Below are 22,832 nucleotides of genomic sequence, written 5' to 3' on the forward strand. Positions count from 1 at the left end.
CACTTTAGAGAGAGAGAGAGAGAGAGAGTTCATGGCCCAATCCCAATACCCCCCCTTAGCCCTAGCCCCTAGTTTTGGAGTGCCCTCGACTGGGTAGTGGCCCTTCAGAACCGAGAAATGGAAGAAATGGGACACCACTCGCTACGTCTTCAATCTGAATTTTATTAGTTGCCTGATTTTCTGTGGACTCCCTGGGCTGTTACAGTATGATTACTATTATTATAGTGACAAATCTGACCAAATTTAAGGACAGAACAAGACAGATTAATCAATTGTACAGCCAGGAAGGATGTTCGGCTGTTAACGTTAGTCCAGCCCATAGAAATGCACTGATATCACAGAAGTGCAGATAAAATGCAACTGGATTATTTTTCGGACTTCATGAACGGGACATGGAATCAATTGTCATTCAAAAATAGTCGTTTACACAAAGTTCTATTGATTAGATTAGATTCAACATTGCACCGTAGCCTACTGGAACATCAACATGCTGTATAGGGCTAACAATGAAATGCAGTTGACATTGTGAATGGGACACACTACCCTACACGTGAACGCGCAAAATGTAAGGGTAGGGCCAAAGGCTAGGGCTAAGGGGGTATTGGGATTGGGCCTAAATTTCTCTTTAGTCATTCACTTGACAAAGTTCAACTCAGTCCTGTTTGGATTCTATCAAAGAACGTATTTTGGTGAAAATACCTGATGTAGGAATGCAAACAATGTGACGCAATAAGGGTTAAATCACAGTCTGCAAGATGCTCAATAATGAGTTGGGTAGTATTTCTGGATTAAAGTTCTCATTTGGGTTTAAGGAGTGAAGGAGGATAATGTTACCAGCCACCAGGATGACGCTGTGTAACATCCATGAAGACAGGCATTGTTTTAGTGCCTCCTCTGAGACAATGTTCCACTTCACCATGTGCTTCCCTGCTGTCGCCAAGTAATCAGCCTCACACTTTGACAAGATCCAAACATACTACTAACCGTGGAACATTTTAAGAACACCTTTCCGTAAAACCGAGGGAATGATGATTGAAGCACATAACAAAAGAAAGTGAAGAAAGCCACAGTCAACAAAGCTGTGTCGCCGCTCCATTTTTGATATTTTTACTCTGTCTAGTGACATCAACCGTACATGCAGTAACTTTGCAGTTTATATTTATGCGCCTGGAGGACTTTCCCGTAAACTTGTATCCTGTGTTGAGGGGTCAGAAGGGACTGATGCTGCCGTAAGACCGCCAGCTCAGCAGATCTCAGCCCTTAAGGTTATGTGTACATAGAAGACATCATCTCTCAATGCAGGCCTTGTTCTCCATGGAGAATGACTGTGGTAGAGTATCGCTACCCTCAGGGACCAATCACTGACACTTTTCCTGACAATGGTGTGACTCACTGGAGCCCCTAGTTGTAAGGGTCTTCCCAGAGTCCCAGAAGCAGTGTGTTGAGAGACAAACTATGACAGATTCATATTGATTCAAATTCATTACAATGCTTTTTTTGTTGCTTAGCTTACAAAGAAAAAGAAAACAGATCTGTTTCACAGATAATTTACTTAAGAAAATACAAAACATTATAAATATATCATACAGTAGCACAAATAGATCCGTTGTTTATCCTTCATTTACTGCACAAGTAGAAACAGTGACTAGATACAAACAGGTACAAGGGTGCAACTTCAATTTCACATCACAAAGCAATATTTCTAGATCAGCTCTTACACGTATTACCTCATTGATGCGTCAATTGGCTAGTATTCAAATTATACCCTCTCTCACGCCCACACACCCGCACACCCACACACGAATGTGGAAGTTCATTTTCTAACAAAACAGGTTCATGTTGAAGTGTGATTGTAGTGAGTGGCGTTGCTACACACAGCGGGTGACTTGTCATCCACATGTATTTTAGACACTTTGACCTTCTGTGGGTTTCACTTGAAAGTCAGTCATGTGAAATGGAAAAAGCAGAACAAGAGCGTAATCTGTAATGCAGTTACCATGGCTTAACATAGACCAGGATCCAACTGCCCTTCTTCTAGTGTTATCTCTGAAATAAATATTTATGAACACGCCTCAGGATGTACTTCCCTCACCGGGGTTTATTGCCCAGTTGTTTTGCTTGTTCAAAAATTATCCCTCAACGTTAAATAAAGACATAAAGATCTGTCTCCTTTCCAGTACGGCCATTATACTTACAACACGCACTGCAATACTGACGTAAGAGAAATTAGATTTGTGAACTCAGTAAATGTGTAGCTAACAATCCAAACAGGAGGCAAACAGGCCTGTTATTCCATGATGAGCTCTTAACCATTTGGTCAGTCTTTTCCTGTTTTCCCTAACACAATCAGTGATGTCAGAGCCGACTCTCAGGCTGGATAAGGCTTGAATAGCCCCGCAGTGGGGATCGGTTTTAATGTTCATGATTGGTCTTGCCATTCTAGGCCTACCCAGTTCATCAGGCCAACCTCTCTTAATGGCGGACAGCTTTAAACTAAATCCCAAAGCAATCGTTATTCAGAGAGACGCTGAAGATCGCTGTGCAAAAACATGATTTTGATTGATTCCATCATGATCCAAAAAAAAACATTTTGAAGAGATTAAGGGTTTAAGGAAGCCGAGACCGGTTCCTGGTGAGGGAAGCGTAGGATTGTCATTTGCTCCTCTCACTCAGCATAATCCTGCCACTCAGGTCTCAAGAAGGACCTATTTACCAGATTAGAATACAGAACAAAACAAGGCTTTTGTTTAGGCAAAGTGAAACAGGTCCTGGTTTATGTATAAGCCTCCCCAATCCTATGATTTAACTTATCAGAAAGTGTAATTCAAATTGACAGACTCTCCATGTATGGTAGCAGGGGAGGGTGGATCTCTGGACACAATCTCTGTGTGGGAAAAACACATTGCTGGAACCCCACATTCTGAAACTGCAATTGCATAAAGCTTCATCAACAACAGGAAAGGTATCTGCAGTCCCAGTACAAGCTGTGAAAACAAAGCTACAGTTTTTTTTCCTGCAGGTGTTCCTACAGTACTGCTTCCTCTGTATATATCTCATACCACCCCTTTTCTCTATCAGTGGAAAAAAGACAATAATACTGCTAAGAAAATGATGTTTGTTGTAACTTTCCCGATTAACATCTCTATATAGTGCTTCCTATTTCAACATAAGGAACTGAAAATTCTGTAAAACACTGTCATCCATAGAACTACAGCAATGACCTTCAAACCTTCTAGTTTCATATAGTTTCATAATGAGGTTCTGGTAATTATACAATATAATGGTTCTAGTAACTATTTACTTAACTGACATTATGTTGATGGTATTAAAACAATCCAAGCAAAATGTTCTGCATGTCATGTACTCTATGTAACAAAATATACACCAAATCAAGAACTTGGTATAAAAAGAAAAAAAGAAAAAGACATACTGTAGTACAAATAGTTAAAGTGCAAACTACTGCAGTGAAGGAGACTGGTGGTTAGTTTAGAAAGAAGGATCATAGCAAATGTTTATTAGCATTAGGACCCTGTTTAATAAACCTTTATGTAATGTAACCCCAGGCTAATTTAATAGTGAGCATATCTGTACTCAGCACTTCTTGTTTTTAGAGTTAGCTAGAAGCGGTGACTAAAATCTCTAGTTGCGCAACTGCTATATTAACCAGATTATGACTTCAGTCTGACCTCAAGTGAATCACACAACTTTCTGGTTAACCAAATTCTACTTATTGAAATAATTCCCATTCCGCTCCAGTTGTGAAAATATCTCAGGCAGCTGAAATATTTCATGGTCCTTCAAGCTTGGCTTGGTCTTATGTTTTTGACACATTCCCTCAGTGGACAGTTCAGTGAAGGGAAAAATGTGCACACTTCACATTGAAAGGCACAAATGTGCACACTTCACATTGAAAGGCACAAACAGGCTCGAAGTTTCTCTGAGAAGACGTTCTTCTCCACCCAATCACATCGGGGGGGGGGGGGGGGGGGGGAGTCCATTACGCCTTGAAGCTGCTGTTGAGCCTTCGTCTCTTTGGGTGGCACACCTTGGAAAGCAGCACCAGCACTGCTATCAGCACCAGCGCTGTCACCACAATGACGATGATGCTCACACTCCTACTGTCCAGAGTCTCACACTGCTCCTGGGTCACGCTCCCGATGTTCATCTCCACAGGCCCCGAGTCTCGTGTGTACAGGCAGGTCACAGTGGCGATGTCCGGGATAACCACGCTGGAGCGCTGGACCATGTGGAGGAAGCGGGGGTTGATGCAGCAGCTGAGGGGGTTGGAGCCCATGTAGAGGGTCTTGAGGGAGCGCTCCAGGACTAGGACCGTGTCGTACTCCAGGGTGACCAGGTTGTTGCTCTGCAGGTTCAGGGACTCGATGGAGGACTCCTTGTTCCAGAGGGGCAGGGCGGTCAGCTTGTTGGTGGAAAGGTCCACGAACCGTAATCTGCTCAGCAGGGAGAGGTCTGTGTTCAGCTCTGGGATGTGGTTGGCCCTTAGTGACAGATGAGTCAGGGTATTTTCCAGACCAGAGAGGGCATTCTGGTGAATCTCCAAGCCTGGGTTTCCGGACAGGTCCAGCAGACGCAGCGGAGTGCCATGGAAAGAATACTGGGGCAAAACGTCAATGGTATTCCCAGAAAGGTACAGGAAGTGCAAGGTTGGTATAGAAGCAAAGAAGACGCACCCAGGGGGATCCTGGGAGTTGAAGTCTGTCTGAGGTTGTTTGGGTGGTTTTCTGTGTGTGGCACAGACTTTCAGACAGTTCTGCTGGAGGTGCAGGTCTCTGATACTGGGCAGTCTTTGGAATGTTCCGGGATCGATGGTTTTGAGGAAATTCCCCTGTAAGAAGAGCTCCTGGAGTGACTGCAGGGTATTCACCCCTAACGAGAAGTTCTGCAGGGCATTGTAGCTGAGGTCCAGAGTCTTCAAATGGTTCAAGGGGGTTTCATGGTCTATATAAAATGCACTTATACAGTTTTTACTGACATTCAAGACCTCAAGAGACACCATTCCACAGAAAAAAGACTGGGGTAGGCTCTTGATATTGTTGTAACTCATGTCAAGGTACACAAGCTTTGAGAAATCCTGGTATCTACTGCTTCCACTGGACTGGGAGTGAGCTATAAACGTGTCTCTGAAGTTCTCCATCTCGTCTGCAGTTCCTGTAGTGTTGACGCTCATTAGTCGGTTCCTGGACACATCCAGGTATATGAGTTTGTTCCTTCTGGGGATGAGGGGGAAGTAGTGGATCTTGTTCTCTCTCAGGTCGAGGTAGAGGAGCTCGTACTCTAGGTCTGAGTCTGTGGTTTGGAAGGACTCTACGCTGTTCTTACTAAGGTTCAGCATCTTAAGTTGGGAGAGATTAAAGTCAGTGATGCAACTGATGGAGTTCATCGACAGATCAAGTTCGGACAGATGGGCCAACGAGTCAAATGCACCGTCTTCAATCTCTAGGATGACGTTGTTGTGAAGGTCAATATTTCTCAAAGACAAACATCCACGAAAAGTGTTCTTGGCTATTTTGGTGATACTGTTGCCATTCAGAGAAAGGTTCAACAGAGCAGGGGCTTCACTTAGGAAGTAATCGGTCATCCCAGTGTAAAGCCCATTACCTGAGAGGTCGAGCATCTCCACAGTTGTAAGTGGTCCAATATTGGTTTTCGAGATCGCTACAACATCTAAGTAGTTCCTGGATAGGTCTAGCACTTTTAGATTGGTCATGTTTTTGAACAAGTGTGGCTGGATGAATTGTATCTTGTTAGAATGGAGGTTCAGGTGATAAACGCTGGTGTAGAAAGCTAGAACCTCTTGGGTAAGGTTCTGTAGCATGTTCCGTGACAGGTCAAGTTTCTGGACACCTTGGGGAAGCTTGTCCGGGACCGCCTTCAGGTTCAGATCGTTGCAGTACACATCCATCTGGACCTGTGGAGAAAATGGGGAGAGTGACGACCCAGTGAGCTTTGACTTTCACAGCTCCGTACTTACAAAAGGCCACATGTAACCTTGTCACTTTACCCTCTTGCAGACATAGACAAACATTTTCATACATAGTGGGTTGGTTTATGAGCCATTTTATCTATGCTCTAGGCTTGTCTCCTGTGGAGACTATGAGGCTTGTTGTGGTGGTTTCACCTCATAAAACAAGCTCTCCCTCTTCCACCCTGGGACTTTCTGAATGCCCAATGGACCAAGTCTTTTTCCATAATTATTTCAAACATTCAACCATTCACTTATCAGTGTGGCAGATAATTGAAACCATAAGGCCTGAACCCTTTCTCTAAATACAGCCAGTAAAAACACATACACACAGACACGCACACCCACACCCACACCCACACCCACACCCACACACACACACACAAACACACTCATAAGACAAAGTGGATTTAGGTTCTTGGCATATATGTGGTTTTTGAAGTCAGAGGCCAGCATTCCAGAGGATCTTGGCTTAAAGACAAGCTTATCTGAGAGCTTTCTTATAGCTGTCTAAACAAGCTCTTATACTTTTTAACATTAATACATTCACAAATGCTTGGCATCAGAGCACAAATCATAACTATTCACGATGCTTGTTTAGAGGGACAGGATGAGTAATAAGGAATGACAGTAAGAATATCACTGTGATTGGTTCCTGTATGGAAAAGCTTTACATAGAGTAAAAAGAATGCTCAAGTAATAGACACCGTCTCTCTAAATGGAGGTTAGGATTCCTACATTGTGGTGTTTAATGGCCAGATAAAACCACAGAAAGGTTTGAGGTTAAAAAACAACAACAAAGAAAACCATCTAGATTGTCCTCACGTTTGATATTTTCATTCTGTAAGATGTACTTTGATACACCGAAAGTAGTTTATGATTCACTATGTAAACTAAGACAGGTGTGACCAAGCCTTTGACATCAACCGTCTTCATAGCATTCAAACTGGCACAGCTGATATCAGTTTATGCAGTCTAAAACAGGCAATTTCCTGCCTTGTCCAAAATCCTGTTTGTATAGTATTCCGGTTAGCAGTCGGAAATGTGGCTACAGTATTTCCAAGAACTACAACAATATGAGTTTCATACTAAATATTTTCTATTCATGTCTTCATGCAAGGTATAATGAGGAGAGAATAGGAGCACCAAAGGGCTAAAGCTATGCCTGGGCTTCCATAACATTCACAATAGGCGTTGTGTAACATCAGGTCCATATTGATGGTACCAGAGGGAGAGGGAACATTCTCTTGTTGAGAATAGCCCTGGGGCTCTCACTCTTTAATATGATCTGTTTGGCCGCAGACCCAGAAGCTTTTCATCCAAATACGGCCATAGACAGAGAAGATACATTTGTCATAGTAATTGTTAAGAGCCTAAGCAACTTGTCCTCCAACACGTCTGCCAAGAAACTACTTGTAATCATCTAAGTTTACTCTCTACACACCTACTTCATTGGATGTGGTAAGGGGCTCACATACAGTATGTAGAAGTGAGAGAAAAAGTTTCCATTCCAATATTATTCCTCCTCCGTACTGAACTCTGAACCATCTTTCAATGAAAGTCTAGTGGCGTGACAGTTTATGGGTTATGTGGTTTAACTATACTCTCCTCAGGACAAAAACTTCAAAAAGACACTGCCCCCATACAATTTTATAAGTGCTTGATTTTTCCACCATTACCCAAACTAAACGTTCCTTATGAATCCCTTTCTTAAGACACAAAAGCTGGACAAATTAATAACAACACAAGTACCTGAGTCCCATAACAACTCAAATAAACGGCTTTGTTTTTCCATACACATGTCAGTTATACAGTACATGTGAAAAGTTAGTGCAGACGGACACCACTCTGCATTTCTCACAGACAACAAAACATCAAAAGCGAACCATGCAGGTTCGGGGTCACTTACCACTTGACAGGGCAGTTGGCGCGGGGGACGTAGGGATGCGGCCATGTGACTGACGATGGCCAGGAGTAGCCAGATGCAGCCTGTCATGGTGCTGGAGAGAACAGGGGATTGAGATGAGACAGAACAGACATGAGTGCAGGAAACACACCGGCGGCACAATGATGGGAATGCAGACACATTAGACCAGGCTCAGGGGAAGTAGTTTGTCCTGTGTGACAGGTGTACCGATATATAACAAAGCTATATATATATACTGTATATGCTGAAACACAGTTGTCATTGTTTCACGTGACGCTGTTCATCCCACTTGTTACGTCATGGGACTAGTGCTGTAGTACTGAGTATTAATGACAAAGCTGAAACCAGCATGACCTGGTTTGTTTTGGCAAGTCAGCTTAAAAGAGACTTGATTTAAGGTTTACTTTGGATGAGTACTACACTAATGAAAGATGATTGTTCTCTCTTCCTCATAATCTTTAGGGTGACATAAATGTTCATACATAAGCTAATATGGAGAAAGAACAACCGACTCATACTTCAAAAACAGTACTATGTGGTTGGCCGACATCAAAGACAGAGGCGTTGTTTTGTCTTTTAACAAGGTCATATATACTGTAACTATATTTAGTTTGAGTTCCTCTCACGCTTGTTTTTATTCTTAAATGACGTAAAAGGAAACTCCAACTGATAACTCAAGCCGAGATCTGAAAGGTTATTAATTACTATAGGAACAAAGAGAGATTGACTTGCTTCTTGCTAGAACATGTGGTTTTACATATGAGGCAAATACTATATTCTTCAAAAATAACAGGGGGCTTCACCTGTAGTAAATGGTGACAATTTACAAGACATGAGACATATCTGTATCATATCTGTCACAAAACTACAATTGCTTAAAGAACTACATTACCATATGCCTTGTGGGTTCTTTAATACTATAACTTAACAACAGTGAGAAAGACTCAACCACTTATAAGCAAAAGCCAGCTCTCCAGTTCATATATATATATATATAACGCCATCCTGTACCTTGTCTCCTTCTCAAGCCTCCACCGTTGACATTCCTCCATCTGTTCCAGCAAACTGAACTGCTCAGTCTCACTCTCTCCTCCTCCTCCTCCTCCACAACCTTCTGCCTAGACTCTCCAAAAGATTCCTATGGCTCACTCCGATCCCTTAATGCATGCATCGATAGCTGATGTTTACCTTGCTTGGTGAAGATTACTTTCCCCTGCAGTGTGTTCTGCTCATGCCGACGCTCCTCTGTACTGCTCTCACATCCTCACTGACACACACACACACACGCACACACGCACACACACACACGCACTCCCACACACACACTTCCCAGCACCTTTCAGCGCTGTTCCCATCTGAAACATCCTGTGAGAATATCCTGCATCATTGTTGTTTTTCGCCCTTCACTCTTTTTGGGAAATGCCTTATATGGGATTGGGAAGTCCAGTTCCCTCTGCAGCAGCTCACGGCGATCCTGCAGAAGGCTACCCCTCCTGCTCTCTCTCTCTCTTCCTCCCTCCTTCCCTGTATATCTCTGGCTCTCTCCCTCCCTCTCCCTGTATGCCTCTATGTCTCTTGCCCTCCTCTCTCTCTCAACAGAACTAGGCTCTCCTGCTTCAGGACTTTTACCAAGTTGTTGGCTGTTAATTCTGGTGCAGCTGTTTGCAGGGGGAGGCTGTAAATTCCTTCTATCATCTTCCTGTAAACAGTTGCAGATGCATACGTAAACTTGGTGGTTGGACTACCTATTTGTTATGTGGTCTCTGTGGTTCAAAGATCAAAGATCATTAGCCTTCAGAGTTGTCCTCTTCTCCAGAACACAAACATCCTTTCAGAAGCCATAATTTTGTTTGGACACACAGGCCTACATTATGGTCAAGGGCTATAGGTCAAACTTTCAAAGACTTATGCACACACACGCACACTCACACACACACACACACACACACACGCGCACACACACACACACACACACACACACACACACACACACACTTACCATCTGAATTCCAGAAGATAGGCCTGTTCTTCTCCTGTCGAGGTATATCTTCACGTTGTTGTGGCGAGTCTCCATTCGTGACAACCGTAGCAGCATCTTCGGTTCAGCTAATATATGCAGCTCAACGGGGAATCCCATACTATCCCAAGGATAGATGTCTGGATCAGACTTAGAATTCCCAGCTTATCCCTTAACTTTTGGTTTTCCTTTTATGGCATAGATCAAAGCTGCTGGCGCTGTAGATGCAGGGTGAATAAATTATAATTTCAGACATAGCATAGCACAGAACGTTTCACTAAGATGAAAATACAGCGAGTAAAGCGATGGCAGGTATAGGCAGACTAACGTTTCTGGTTGCACGCACACCTGAGCGGAAGTCCGTTCATTTTATTTTAAGGTCAATGTCTCCGCCTATCGGCAAATTGGCAAGTATGACTTTTGACTCGAGGTTGTGTTGTGACTTTTTTCTTTCCCCCCACGTTTGGAACAGGAACGTGACCTCAGAAAGCCTTTGGCGAAATAGTCTGCCCCAAATAGTGTCCACCACAGTAGCCTATATTATAGGAACAATTTGTTTTTGAAGCTTTGGCTTGACATTAACATTATCTTGGCGAATGATTAAATAACCTATGGGTGGTGTCCTGAGAGAATTATAGGCTAATCTACATAAGTGCCCTATTTCAAAAACATAGGCTAGCCTACTGCTCCTCATGTGATATTGTATGATATCGACGGTAAAAAAAAATAAAAAATAAAAAAATAAAAAAAATAAAAAGCAGGTCTACCCTGCTAACTATAATAGGCCACATGATTAAATATATTAGGCTTAATATTAAATGCCTTCTGTGAGGAAAATCCAGACTGCCCAACTGTGGAATGAGATATTTGTAATATAGATTTGTAATTTAGGCCTATATCATAGGCTATCTTGTCGAGAACAGGCAGGGAATTTCATAATAATTAATCTTGTAAATATTTATCCAAAGTTACTCATATTCATAAATGTCGATTGGGGATCATAACTATAATACATAATAATACTATACATGTAGATATCTTTTCTTGCCTCCCTTCTCTGTTCTCGTCGAGGAACTCAAACAGTAGACACACACACATAGCCTACATACAAAAAAAACTTTTTAGGCTCGAGAAAAAAAAACACATTAAAACAATAGACTACATGTTACTACAATGTGTACATTTTACAATATTTACTTTTTTTATTTGTCACATGTAATGTACGGTATACATGCTGCCGGCTCTAAGATGATATGCTTGATACAGATAAACTATAATAGCCTACAAAATTCCAAATTACAGATGTACAAGTTACACATTTACAAATTACGAAAATTTACAAAAATGTACACATAACAATAACAAGACAGGACAGTGCAAAATACAATAACAAAGTAATAAAATAGAATATACGTGGGTTCTTCTTCCTGAAGTCCACAACCATCTCCATTGTCTTTAGATCGTTGAAGCACCAGGACAACAGGTGCTCAATGTAGGCAGAACTCGTCCTACTCAGAGATGAGCCCAATGAGGGTGATGTCGTCTGCAACGAACTTGACTGACTGGTGACTGGAGGTTCTGTAACCCCCCTGGGAACTTGACTGACTGGTGACTGGAGGTTCTGTAACCCCCCTGGGAACTTGACTGACTGGTGACTGGAGGTTCTGTAACCCCCCTGGGAACTTGACTGACTGGTGACTGGAGGTTCTGTAACCCCCCTGGGAACTTGACTGACTGGTGATGGAGGTTCTGTAGCCCCCTTGGTAGCTTTTTGCAGGCTACATTTTCATTTACATATTTCCTAATAGTGACTTGTGTTTGATGTAGGCTGTACTTTACTAGTTTTCCTTGCATTGTAAAACAGAGACTCTAGATTGTGTATCGCAAGTGTATTACCCATGTGCATTACACAAAGACGCCTGCAGATGTCAGTGAAGTCAGTGATCTTGCATTGTAAAACAGAGACTCTAGATTGTGTATCGCAAGTTTATTACCCATGTGCATTACACAAGAACGCCTGCAGATGTCAGTGAAGTCAGTGATCTGATTTTGTGGTCACAGTTTGGTAGGTCAGTGATACATCTGTATCATCCTCTTCCAAAATCGATGGGTCACCTGATTCACGTCGTCTTCTTCCAATTCACTACTGACGTTTCCTTTTGCTTTCCCCTCATGAGCTTATTGCTCTACATTTTAAAAAAATCTGAAAATGTCAACACTAAGGAACGCAAAAATGTGAGTAGTTACTAAGGAACAAGTGAGGAAAAATGATTTGTTAATGAGTAGTTCCTGGTTAACTCTGAATCCATGACTACAGTAGATAGTAGACAATGATTGGCTACAAGAGAACATACTGGGAAATACTATAGTAGTTACTAAGAAACAATTGAGGACACAAATGACTCATGAGTAGTTCCATTGGGCGGCTGTGGCTCAGGAGGTAGAGCAGGTTGTCCAATGGTCATAGGGTCGGCGGTTCGAATCCTGGCTCCTCCTGTCCATATGTCTGAAGTGTCCTTGGGCAAGATGCTGAACCCTCAAATAGCTCCTGATGAGCATGACTAGCACCTTGTATGGCAGCTGCCGCCATTGGTGTGTGTGTGTGTGTGTGTGTGTGTGTGTGTGTGTGTGTGTGTGTGTGTGTGTGTGTGTGTGTGTGAATGAGAGGGCATTGTAAAGCGCTTTATATAAAAGTGCTATATAAGTGCAGTCCATTTACCATTCCCGATTAACTCTGAATCCATCCAACCCACTAGGTAACAGACTGGGGATGTGTGTGTGTGTGTGTGTGTGTGTGTGTGTGTGTGTGTGTGTGTGTGTGTGTGTGTGTGTGTATCTGTATACCATAGTAGTTATTGTATACGTTAATAAGAAACAAGTGAGGAACGAACAGTATACAAAATATTTACTAATGATTAAGTAATTATGAAATAATGACTAGCCTTGACTTCACACTTTACAATAAGGTACACAAAAATGAGTAGTTACTGAGTAACTACTGATGAACCAATGATTAGTTAATGATTAGTTACTGATTAACTCTGACATAAGTTAATAATTCCTTACTGATGGGGACTACTATAGTAGTTACTTCTTCTTCGTGCGGGTTAGGTGTTGTGTTCTCCTCTCCTCCCCAGGCTCGGGGCCGAGGGGTTATCCTTTTACCACCCCGAGCCTGGGTGAGGGGTCACCTGGGCTATATATCCAGACACACCTCCAGGAGCCATGTCACCGTTTCGTCATCCAAAACCATCAGGCCATGCATTCCGTCGGTTGTCCGGTATGTCGGACAGTCCTGGATGACGTGGTCTGCGGTTTGTTCCTCAGCGCCACACTCGCACGCCGCACAAGATACCAAGCCCCATCTGTGCATCGATGAGCGGAAGCGTCCGACGCCGGTCCGGAGGTGATTAAGCCTCACCCACGCCGGTCTGGGTAAGTCCATCCCGGGAGTGGAAGGACCGGCGGCCGGGATGAAATCACAGAGTCCTGTGATTGGTCCTGCTTCTCCGCCTGAGCCCCGGCGAACCGTGCGATACGAATATCAAAAGCTCAGTGACCGAAGAAGGAGCAAAAAAGCTTAGTGACCGAAGAAGGAGCAAAAGTCGGATAGATATCGGGCCAGCTTTGCTCGTTGGACAGAGTTGATGGAGTTTCATGGGATAAAGTCGCATGGTGACATGGCTACTTTTCTACTAGACCGGTAAGCTAGCTAACTAGCTATCATTATTTTTCTTGGAATCTGCATAGCCAGACCTAACGTTATCTCCACACTACAGCATCTAACGTAACTTATTACATGGCACTCTGAAATACTTGATTGTGATTACTGATTAGTGTAAAGTTATGTTCCTCTCAGAGTGAAGATCTTATCACAGTATGACTGAAACAGTGCGTTCTCTGGCATTTTGGCAACCAATACGTTGTGTTGTTGCAGTTCTTATCTTTAGACACTAGATGGGGGAAATAATCCAAAACATATTATACCTTTAAAGAAAGAAGATGCACTTAATGATTTCTGATTACTAGTAGGCTACTTCTCTTGACTATACCTACGTTGAATACACTTATTATAAGTCACTTTGGATAAAAGCGTGTGCTAAATGACTAATGTAGCCTAATGCAGCCTAATTAGTTATTGTCACGACAAGGCGCCGCGGCGGGTAGGAAGTCAGTTCCATGGAATCACATGGAATACAAGGGAGGAAGTCAGTTTCCAAAGAATACAACTGACTCCTCCCCTTTGTTTTCATACACTTCAGGTAGTCGACTAGATCTATTCTATCGCTCAGGTGATCTCAAATATAGGGTTTCTTTCTCCTCTCTGCCTTATAAACACCACTGCTAGGTTTTAGAGCAGATATTGTAGCTTGCGGCTGCATGTGGTTGTTTTTTTTCTCACACTCGAGCTCGTAATATCGCCAGCCAGGTGAGGTGATTTTTTTTCTTGCTGAGTCTTCATTTGCAGAATTTCTTTGTCTTCATTTTACGTAGCCTACATTTCCTGATAAGTAATATCTATTCCACAACTTCCTCTGTTTAGAAATACTTAGGACTATTAGCCTATTAACTTTATAAGCTGTGGTAGGCTATTCACTTAATGGTAAACATTAAACCAGCCGACAACCCACGTGTATGGATCAAAAAAAAAAAAAGAAAAGGGAGATTATCAAATATGATATAGTCATATTATCCAAATGCAAATGTATATTAATTAGAAAAATACATGTTGGTTTAAGAAAAAATACAATGGCTTGCGAATGAATAGCCTAACTGCCACTGCACTGACAATGGTCCTGATTCAGACAACTGCACGCTGACTTGTGGCTGTGATAGTATCACGTGGAGCGCAGCTGCCATCACTATCAAATTGCATGGTGCGATTGTTTCATGGTGTCATTGTACAGTAGGCCTACGTATTATTAGCTCTCAATCTGACCCCCCTTAAGCTATCAGAGTTGTATAGCGCAGTTATATGGTTACAGTTACATTAAATAATGTTAATAATTAATGGTTGTTCACACGTAAAGGGATACTTATACTTTTTCAACCTTTCCTGTATCCTTTAGGAGACGTTTACAGCAGGCTATTCCTGTATGAGTCTACTGAGCAAAATTTGATATTAATTTGAGACTTCTCTTTGAGGCCTAATCATATCTGCAGTGAATGTGACCCAGGTATGCTCTCCGATTGAAATGAAACATCTTCTGTGTTCCCCCCACCCACAGAACCCTACAACTCCACTTGACTGTCTGTAATCTACCCGTCCACTATGGAGTTTGGGAGCCCTGGGGAGCCTCAGCAGACAGACCTTCCGTTGGGGAAGGCGGTCGACTTCTGCGAGGGCCCGTGTCACGCCGCGCAGATCCTCCAGGTGCTCAACGCCTACCGCCAGAGCGGCACCTTCACCGACGTGGTCCTCCAGGCGGGCGGCAGCGAGTTCCCGTGCCACCGCGCCACCCTCAGCGCCAGCTGCCTCTACTTCCGCGCCATGTTCAACGGGAAGCTCCGCGAGAGCCGCCTGCGGGTCGTGCACATCCAGGGCGTGGCCGCCCGCACGATGGAGTCCGTGCTCAACTTCGTGTACGAGGGCAAGGTGGCGCTGGACGAGGAGAACGTCGGCAGCGTCTTCGCCGCCGCCGACCTCCTGGGCGTGAGCGCGCTCAGCAAGGCGTGCGTCGGTTTCCTGGAAGAGCGCGTCGACCACTCCAACTGCCTGGGCATCATGGACTTCGCCAGGTCCTACGTCATCACGCCGCTGGCCAGCAAGTGCGAGACCATGCTCTACAGGGATTTCGTGGAGGTCTACAAGCAGGAGGAGTTCCTCAGCCAAGCCAAAGAGCGGGTGGCGGAGCTTCTGGCCAGTGACCAGCTCCAGGTGGACAGGGAGGAGGTGCTGGTGGAGGCGGTGCTGAGGTGGGTCCACCACAAGCCCAGCGAGAGGAGCGCCGACCTGAGGGAGCTGCTGGAGCTGGTCCGCCTGCCGCTGGTGGACCCGGTCTTCCTCGTCAATGCGGTGGAGACCGACGAGTTGGTCCTGGACTGTAAGGAGTGTCGCCCCCTGCTGCTGGAGGCCCGTCGCTTCCACGTCCTGGGGAAGGAGGTGGACTCGGTCAGGACCAGACCACGGAGGTCACTGGCAAAGATATCACTTTTGGTTCGGTTCTTGTGTGTTAGGGGGATAGCTTTATGCCATGGTTTACGATCAGAGAAAATCAGTATTCAGCTCTTGTGAAGCACTTTGCAATTCACACTAATTCGTCAAAGCAAATATGGAAGGTGTGTGTGTGTGTTCTAATAGTAGTAGTTAGGTAAGTCTCACTGTCTGTCTCTGGGTTCAGGACACTGGGCAGGGCAGAGATGATCGTGGTCATCGGGGGCTGTGACAGGAATGGCTTCGCCAGGCTGTCCTTCACAGAGAAACTCAACCCCTACACCAGAGAGTGGGTGTCAGGTGCCACCATACCAGGGTACTCAAAGTCAGAGTTTGCCACCTGTGAGCTACAGAACGACGTATATGTATCAGGTAGTTATAGACCTTCACCTGGTTCCTTCCACAAGGCAGACATGAATGATGATGGGATCACACTGCACATACATAGCACACTGTGCATAGATTGTATATAAACACATCGCACATCACATTGTATTTGCCCTTTACTTCTTGCGCTATATTTTGTACTGTCCTGCCATTTCCACTGTCCTGTCTCGTTCTTGCACCCCGTCTATTGTATATTTAATGTATACACCAATAGTCCAGAACAAATTCCTGGTATGTGTGAAAACCTACTTGGCTAAAATAAATCTCATTCTGATCATGACACAAAATACTAGAATATTATATCTGACTAGTCTTGTGTTTGGCATGTAGCAATACACTTGTTCTCCCAGCGGCGTTTGTGTTTGATCGTCTACAGTATGTTATATCGCTCACTAGATGTCTGTCTATCTGTCTTCTGTCTTCACTGGTGGTGACTGACTTTCAGATTTCCCCTTAATGCTGGTGGCAAGAATGTTTTTTGCCTATCACAAGGCCCACTTGACATCCCAAGCAATTAATGGCAATTAAGAAAAAAGTCCCCCATGACATTATTGATGCTATTTGGTTGCTAACTTTGATGTTTTCTCAGTTGGAGTGCAGATCTGATCTGATTTGTTTCCCCGTGCCAGGAGGTCAGTTGAACAGCTCAGATGTGTGGAGGTACATGCCCCAGCTGGACCACTGGGTCCGGGTGGCACCCTTGGCCAAGGGCAGGTGGAGACACAAGATGGCTGCTCTACATGGAAAGGTGGGCTCCTTGTTTCAGTATGCTGACTGCTGGAGACTGAGCCCCCTCAATAATACATTTAAAAGACTGATTTAGTCTCAGCATTGTTTGTGCGTGACTGGCTAGCACAGGACTAACATATGGCTAATCCCTGGTTAGCATATCATTAGCCTGTCAGTGACCAGACACTGCTGTTGTGTTTGCAGCTGTATGTGGTGGGAGGCTACAACGGGATGGAGCGTCTGTCTAGTGTGGAGGTCTACAGCGTCTATGATAACCTGTGGCAGACTGTGGAGCCCCTCCCCCTCCCGGTGAGCTCGGCGGCTGTGGTGGGCTGCTCGGGGAAGCTCTATGTCATCGGAGGGGCCGTGAGCAACGACTGCAACACCAACAAGGTGAGCCTTAAAATGGCCGAACAAGATCAGACCGAAACAGGGGAGGCTAGCAGAAAAAGGGCCGCATGTTTGTTTTTTTATCTCAAGAAGTCACAGGGGAACAATACAATAAACGCATTGCTTTAACATTTTTACATTATCGTTACTAGTACAACATATTTGAAGGAATGAATATATTTTCAAGCAGAATTTTTTATTTATTTTAGTGCCACGTGTTGCAGTAGGCTACTGGTTTGAATACCCAATTGAAAAAGGTTTGAATACCCAAACATTTATGAAATGTGAACTATTTCAAAGGGCTTTCAGCTCTGACACCGATAAGACAGCTAGAATAAGTCTGCTAAAGTGGATCTAATGGAATTGACACTTCGAACAAATAAAATAATAAAAAACGTCCTTATAAGAAGTGCTCATGTTTATCTCCCCTGAAACTGTATTATATAAGCTCTGTGATCATGTGGACCTCTTGGGATGTTATTTTTAAACTCCATAGCTGTGCGTCAACATGACAGGAAGGCATCCGGAAATAAATACCCACTATTATCTGTCATTTTGGAACCTGTAGGTGCATGCCAAAACAGACATGCACAATTTCCCTGAAACTTATGTTTTTGTGTCTTTCATCACAAGACTCTGTTTTTGCCCTGTATTACAGGCTTTTGTGTCTTTTGTCACATGGCTCTGTTTTCACCCTGTATAACAGGTTCAGTGCTACGACCCTGGAGAAGACCAGTGGGCGTACGTGGGCACCTGCCCCTTCTCTCAAAGATGCATCAGCGCAGTCACACACAACGGCACCATCTATCTCGCTGGAGGACTGCTGGACCAAATCTACTGCTACTCTCCAAAAACAGACGCTTGGAGCAAAGCGGTGGACTTGCCAATGAAACTGGTAAGCTAGACAAATACAAAGCTAGTTGATTTTCGATGGCGACCGGTCGAATTAGAACAACTACATGTGATTCGCGTTGCCGCGACGCAAGCAAAGAACTGACTGGTGCACATTTGCATCGTTTTCATACGTTCATATTCATGAAGATAATGGCCGGGTTTCCCGAAAAAGAACCTTCTTAAGGAATCCTTCTTAAGCAACCCTTTGTATGGGATTTAAGAAGTACTTTGGAGTTAAATTCTTCTTAACTCGTTCGGGAAACCCGGCCAATATCATGTTTCCACTCCTTCATTATCACGAAGGAATGTGCATTACGGGTGAGTGAACAGCATGTTTACTGATGCATCTGGCTTGTTGTGAAGTGGGTTTCTGAGGAAAATGTAACCCGACAGCAACGTACAGTAGTAGTACTTGTAGTACGAATGAATTCGTCGCTTTGTGCTTAGACCATTCCAGGGATGCCAAGTCACACGCATATCAGCCTATTCTCACGCTCGCACACCACACTTTACAATCCTCACGCGGAGAAATTACCAACCCCTAAATATTAGGCAGCCCTGCCATTCTCTCAAGTGTAAACCTGACTCTTCTGCTGTGCTGTGGGCACAGGAGAGCTGTGGGCTGACAGTGTGCGAGGGGAAGGTGTACGTCGTCGGCGGGAGGGACGAGTGCTCCTCGGCCACCGACCGCGTTTGGGCGCTCTGCCCGGAGAGCAGGACACTGACGGAGGAGGCGCCCATGTCCCGCAGCGTCAGCTACCACGGCTGCGTCACCATCACCCAGAGGCTCCCTCAGAACAAGACCCCCTGACTGCTGTGATTGGCCGTTTGCCACGTCAGCGAGTCCACTTGATTGGAGGAAATTAGACTGACCCCTCCCCCCGATCAACAAGTGTATGCACAATAAGAGGGACCAGTCTTCATGTTTGGTTGTCATAGAACGTTACATAGTTGTTACCTGTGTAGTCTATAGTCATAGGTGAATGGATTCACAATGTTTTCATTCATTAAGGGAGAATTTGTCTCTCACTTTAGGGGCTGTGTATGCCTCAGTAAGTTGCATTTATTGCCATTATGTTCAGAAAGCACCCAATATTTTGAGCACTCTTGAAACCCCGGTCTGCCTTTTTATTGCATATGACATTATATTATTCAAATGAAGAGCATTCCACATACTGTAGTTGAGAAACTACTCCATGAACGTAACTCTAGTGGAAATTCATTATATCAATTTGTGTGTCTTACTTTCAATCCTTGCTAGCTGCTAACTCTTTGCATTCTAGAGAACAGTAGCAGGCCTGTAATGACTGGTTAGGATAACAATGTGGCTTCCTCTGGAGTAAACAAGGCTCCTGTGAAGTAGTGGAGAGGTTTCAATCAATCAATCAAAGCTTTATTTGTATAGCGCATTTCATACCCAGAGGCAACACAATGCACTTTACAGAGAACAAGGGAGGTGGGCATACGACCCACCCCTACATATTCCAGAGGGAAGCAAAAAAAACAGTAATCACCCGGGGGCCAGATAAGTGAGCTGTAAAAATTCTTCCCTGACCCCTCTCAACAAAGTAATCGAGCAAGCTCCAGGAGTATGTTTGTCTACCCGCTAAGAACATTTATAAAGCAATAAATTACATTAAATTACATTTTCAGAGTAAGAGAGGCTAAGAGGTTTGATGGTACGATCTGTCATAACTTCTCCATTTACCTTTCAATAAGGACAGCATGCCTCGGTCCATGTGGATATTAGTAGTTCAGTATACATCTGAAAGAAATATACTTGGATACCCAACACATTCTATTATTGGCAATTGATTTGAAAATATTTTAAATGAATATAATACTACAATTGCCTGGTTTGAAATGTGGGATTTTGTTATTTGAATAACCTCTACTTGACAGTGACCAAATCGGAAACCAGTTACAAACAGGGCAACCATTGTTATTTTTTTTTAGCTGCATGTATATACCAGTGCTTTAATGATAAGTAGGAAGTCTGCTGGTTGTTTTGTGTAAAGCTCTGACAAGCACATGTAATCTGTGCCGTAGTCAAAGGGAATCCCAAACTATAATCTGAACCATAATACTGTGAATGTAATTTACTTCACTGAACTCAAACACTGATTTTGTTTTTCATCTATATTATGGTGTATGTGTATGAGGCCAATAGGATAATATGATTTTGTTTGTCATGCTTATTTTAATCATGTAAAGCTGCTTTTGCAGTTGTGAACACATTGGATGACTCTTATATGCCTGTAAGGACCGTTTGATAGCACACAGGTGTAAATGGGTAGGTTTCACCAGTCAGATGTTACATATCCTACTCTTTTTGTATGTATGATTAATGTACAGGGCTAATGATTGTGCTATCAAATATTAAGGTTCAAAATTGTATTTGTTATGTGCAACATCATACCAATACAATGAGCAGTAAAATGTTTTCTGCTAGCTCCTGAATGTGCACAATAAGCAAAGTGTAAAAATAAAAATAAATAGGTACAAAAAATAATCTAAATGGAAAGAGAGAACACCTCTCCAGGAAATGTTTTTGTTGAAAATTGCCCATCTATTTTCTCACTACTAGCTCACTTACAGCAAATGAAATCCTATCCCTATTGTCGTTACCAGTGCATAATCACCTTTCCAACCAGACAATGGTCATCATCTCTCATGTGTATCTTTTAGAATCTGACCTGTTTATTAATGGACGCTCATGAATACTTGATTAAGGCGTTTCTGGCCAGCTGGGGCCCCAGCAGCAGATGTGCCTCACTGCTGTTGACTTCCTGCTATAACAGTATTCACAGATTTCATTATTCTCTGTGGAACCCAAAAAAACACATCTATCACGCCTAATCTGTATGCAGACTCACAATAGAACTGCCCTGCATCAGATAATCCAGAATGAAAGCTTTAGGTACAGTCTCTTGATTTACACAGGATTCACAGTAAGACGTGAGGTCAGCTAAGCTGTTTGCTGAACTGAACTGAGAAATAAAGGTCATGGTCTCCTATCACTGGTGTGAAATAAACAAGAGGAAATGTCTGTCAAGACCGCAACAAGTGTGAGGAATTTAACCCAAGCCCTGCTATGATTCCTGTCCTTCATGGTTTGTCTATGTACGCTACATGTGAATTTTTGTCCCCCACCTGATGAAATCGAGGTGGTGGATATTAGACCGACGGACCCCTCTTTAATTCATGCGTGCATCCATGACACATATACCGGAGCCCTCCACCTGGGGGTCATCGCCACAATTCTTTTTTTTTTCAATTAACAAGTACATTTTGCTTTGTACATTACAAACATCTGTCTCAGTAAAAGTATAGTCTATTCTACTGTATTTTTTTCCCAGACAATTGAAGAGTCTTGTGCGGATTTCTGGATCTGCAGAATTGAAAGAAAGTGCTCAGGGCCCTTCTACATTTCACATGGAGTTTAGAACTCTGGGAGTTAAATACTATGCACAGAATCCCTGGAACGCCTCTCCTCATGTAAGAGTGGGTTCTGTGTAAATTCGGTGGAAGTCTTCATTGATGTTTGGTTAGATAACAAGGCCTTCCAGAATGTACTTGTCATCTCTTCCCCATAATCAGTCTCAAATGAATTCTAAACATTCTCCAGACTCTAATCTCTTCCTTGTAACAGAAAACATTTTCTTAAGGGGAAAAAAAACAAGCAGCACTAAACCTTGATAGATGATGACACAGACATGGAATTGGGAATCGCTTTTATATAAAATTAGAACATCGGATACAGAGGTGTTTTTTTTCTATATGTATAAAAGTACATACAATAAAAGAAGAAAATAAATGAATCTCATCTTCGCTATATTGAGCAGGTGTTCAAGTTAGTAGATGAAATACAAAAGGCACTAAATGTACTACATTCCAGTTTTAAGACATTGAACAGAAGCAAGGGACACTGGGAAGAAAAATAAAACCACATAGTGCTTTTGTAGTATTTGATACGCAGGACATAGTGCAGATTTTGCAACAACATGAGATATCATAAACAAGCACCAAATAACACACCATATAACTATCTACTTAACAGCCAAAAAATACAATTTCATATTGTTTTTAAGACAGCATAGAAGCGGAATGGGTATGTAAACTGTACTCATCCAAAGTTTGTCAATTTCTTTGAAAATGTGATGAATAAAAAAAGCCTCCAGAATTCAGAACATCACCAGGTACTACATACAGTAGTAATACTATACAAGCACAAGACGGAAAGTTAAGCGCGTCCAGCATTTTAAGGAATGTCAGTTAGCTAACAATCGTGCACTTGTCCTCTTTATCAGGACTGATGGAGGTGGCAGCTTTGCAATACAGGAATGATGCT

At 43.2% G+C, this 22,832-nt stretch overlaps 2 protein-coding genes across 2 annotated transcripts; one reads left to right on the forward strand and one right to left on the reverse strand.

The window, feature by feature from the left end:
• Positions 1-3,997: 3,997 nt before the first annotated feature.
• On the reverse strand, positions 3,998-5,923 carry lrrc32 (leucine rich repeat containing 32; the record flags this gene model as incomplete). The annotated part of the gene is made up of 1 exon (XM_084439508.1): positions 3,998-5,923. The coding sequence occupies one exon, from the start codon at positions 5,921-5,923 to the stop codon at positions 3,998-4,000; it is 1,926 nt and encodes a 641-aa protein (XP_084295634.1).
• Positions 5,924-14,231: 8,308 nt separating this feature from the next.
• On the forward strand, positions 14,232-19,583 carry klhl35 (kelch-like family member 35). Its single transcript, XM_084439922.1, has 7 exons — positions 14,232-14,356; positions 15,156-16,059; positions 16,269-16,453; positions 17,098-17,216; positions 17,402-17,590; positions 18,294-18,482; positions 19,092-19,583. The coding sequence occupies exons 2-7, from the start codon at positions 15,200-15,202 to the stop codon at positions 19,290-19,292; spliced, it is 1,743 nt and encodes a 580-aa protein (XP_084296048.1). The 5' UTR covers positions 14,232-14,356; positions 15,156-15,199; the 3' UTR covers positions 19,293-19,583.
• The last annotated feature ends 3,249 nt before the right edge of the window (positions 19,584-22,832 follow it).

Source organism: Borostomias antarcticus (assembly GCF_949987555.1).
Source record: "Borostomias antarcticus genome assembly, chromosome: 1".
Taxonomy (NCBI): domain Eukaryota; kingdom Metazoa; phylum Chordata; class Actinopteri; order Stomiiformes; family Stomiidae; genus Borostomias; species Borostomias antarcticus.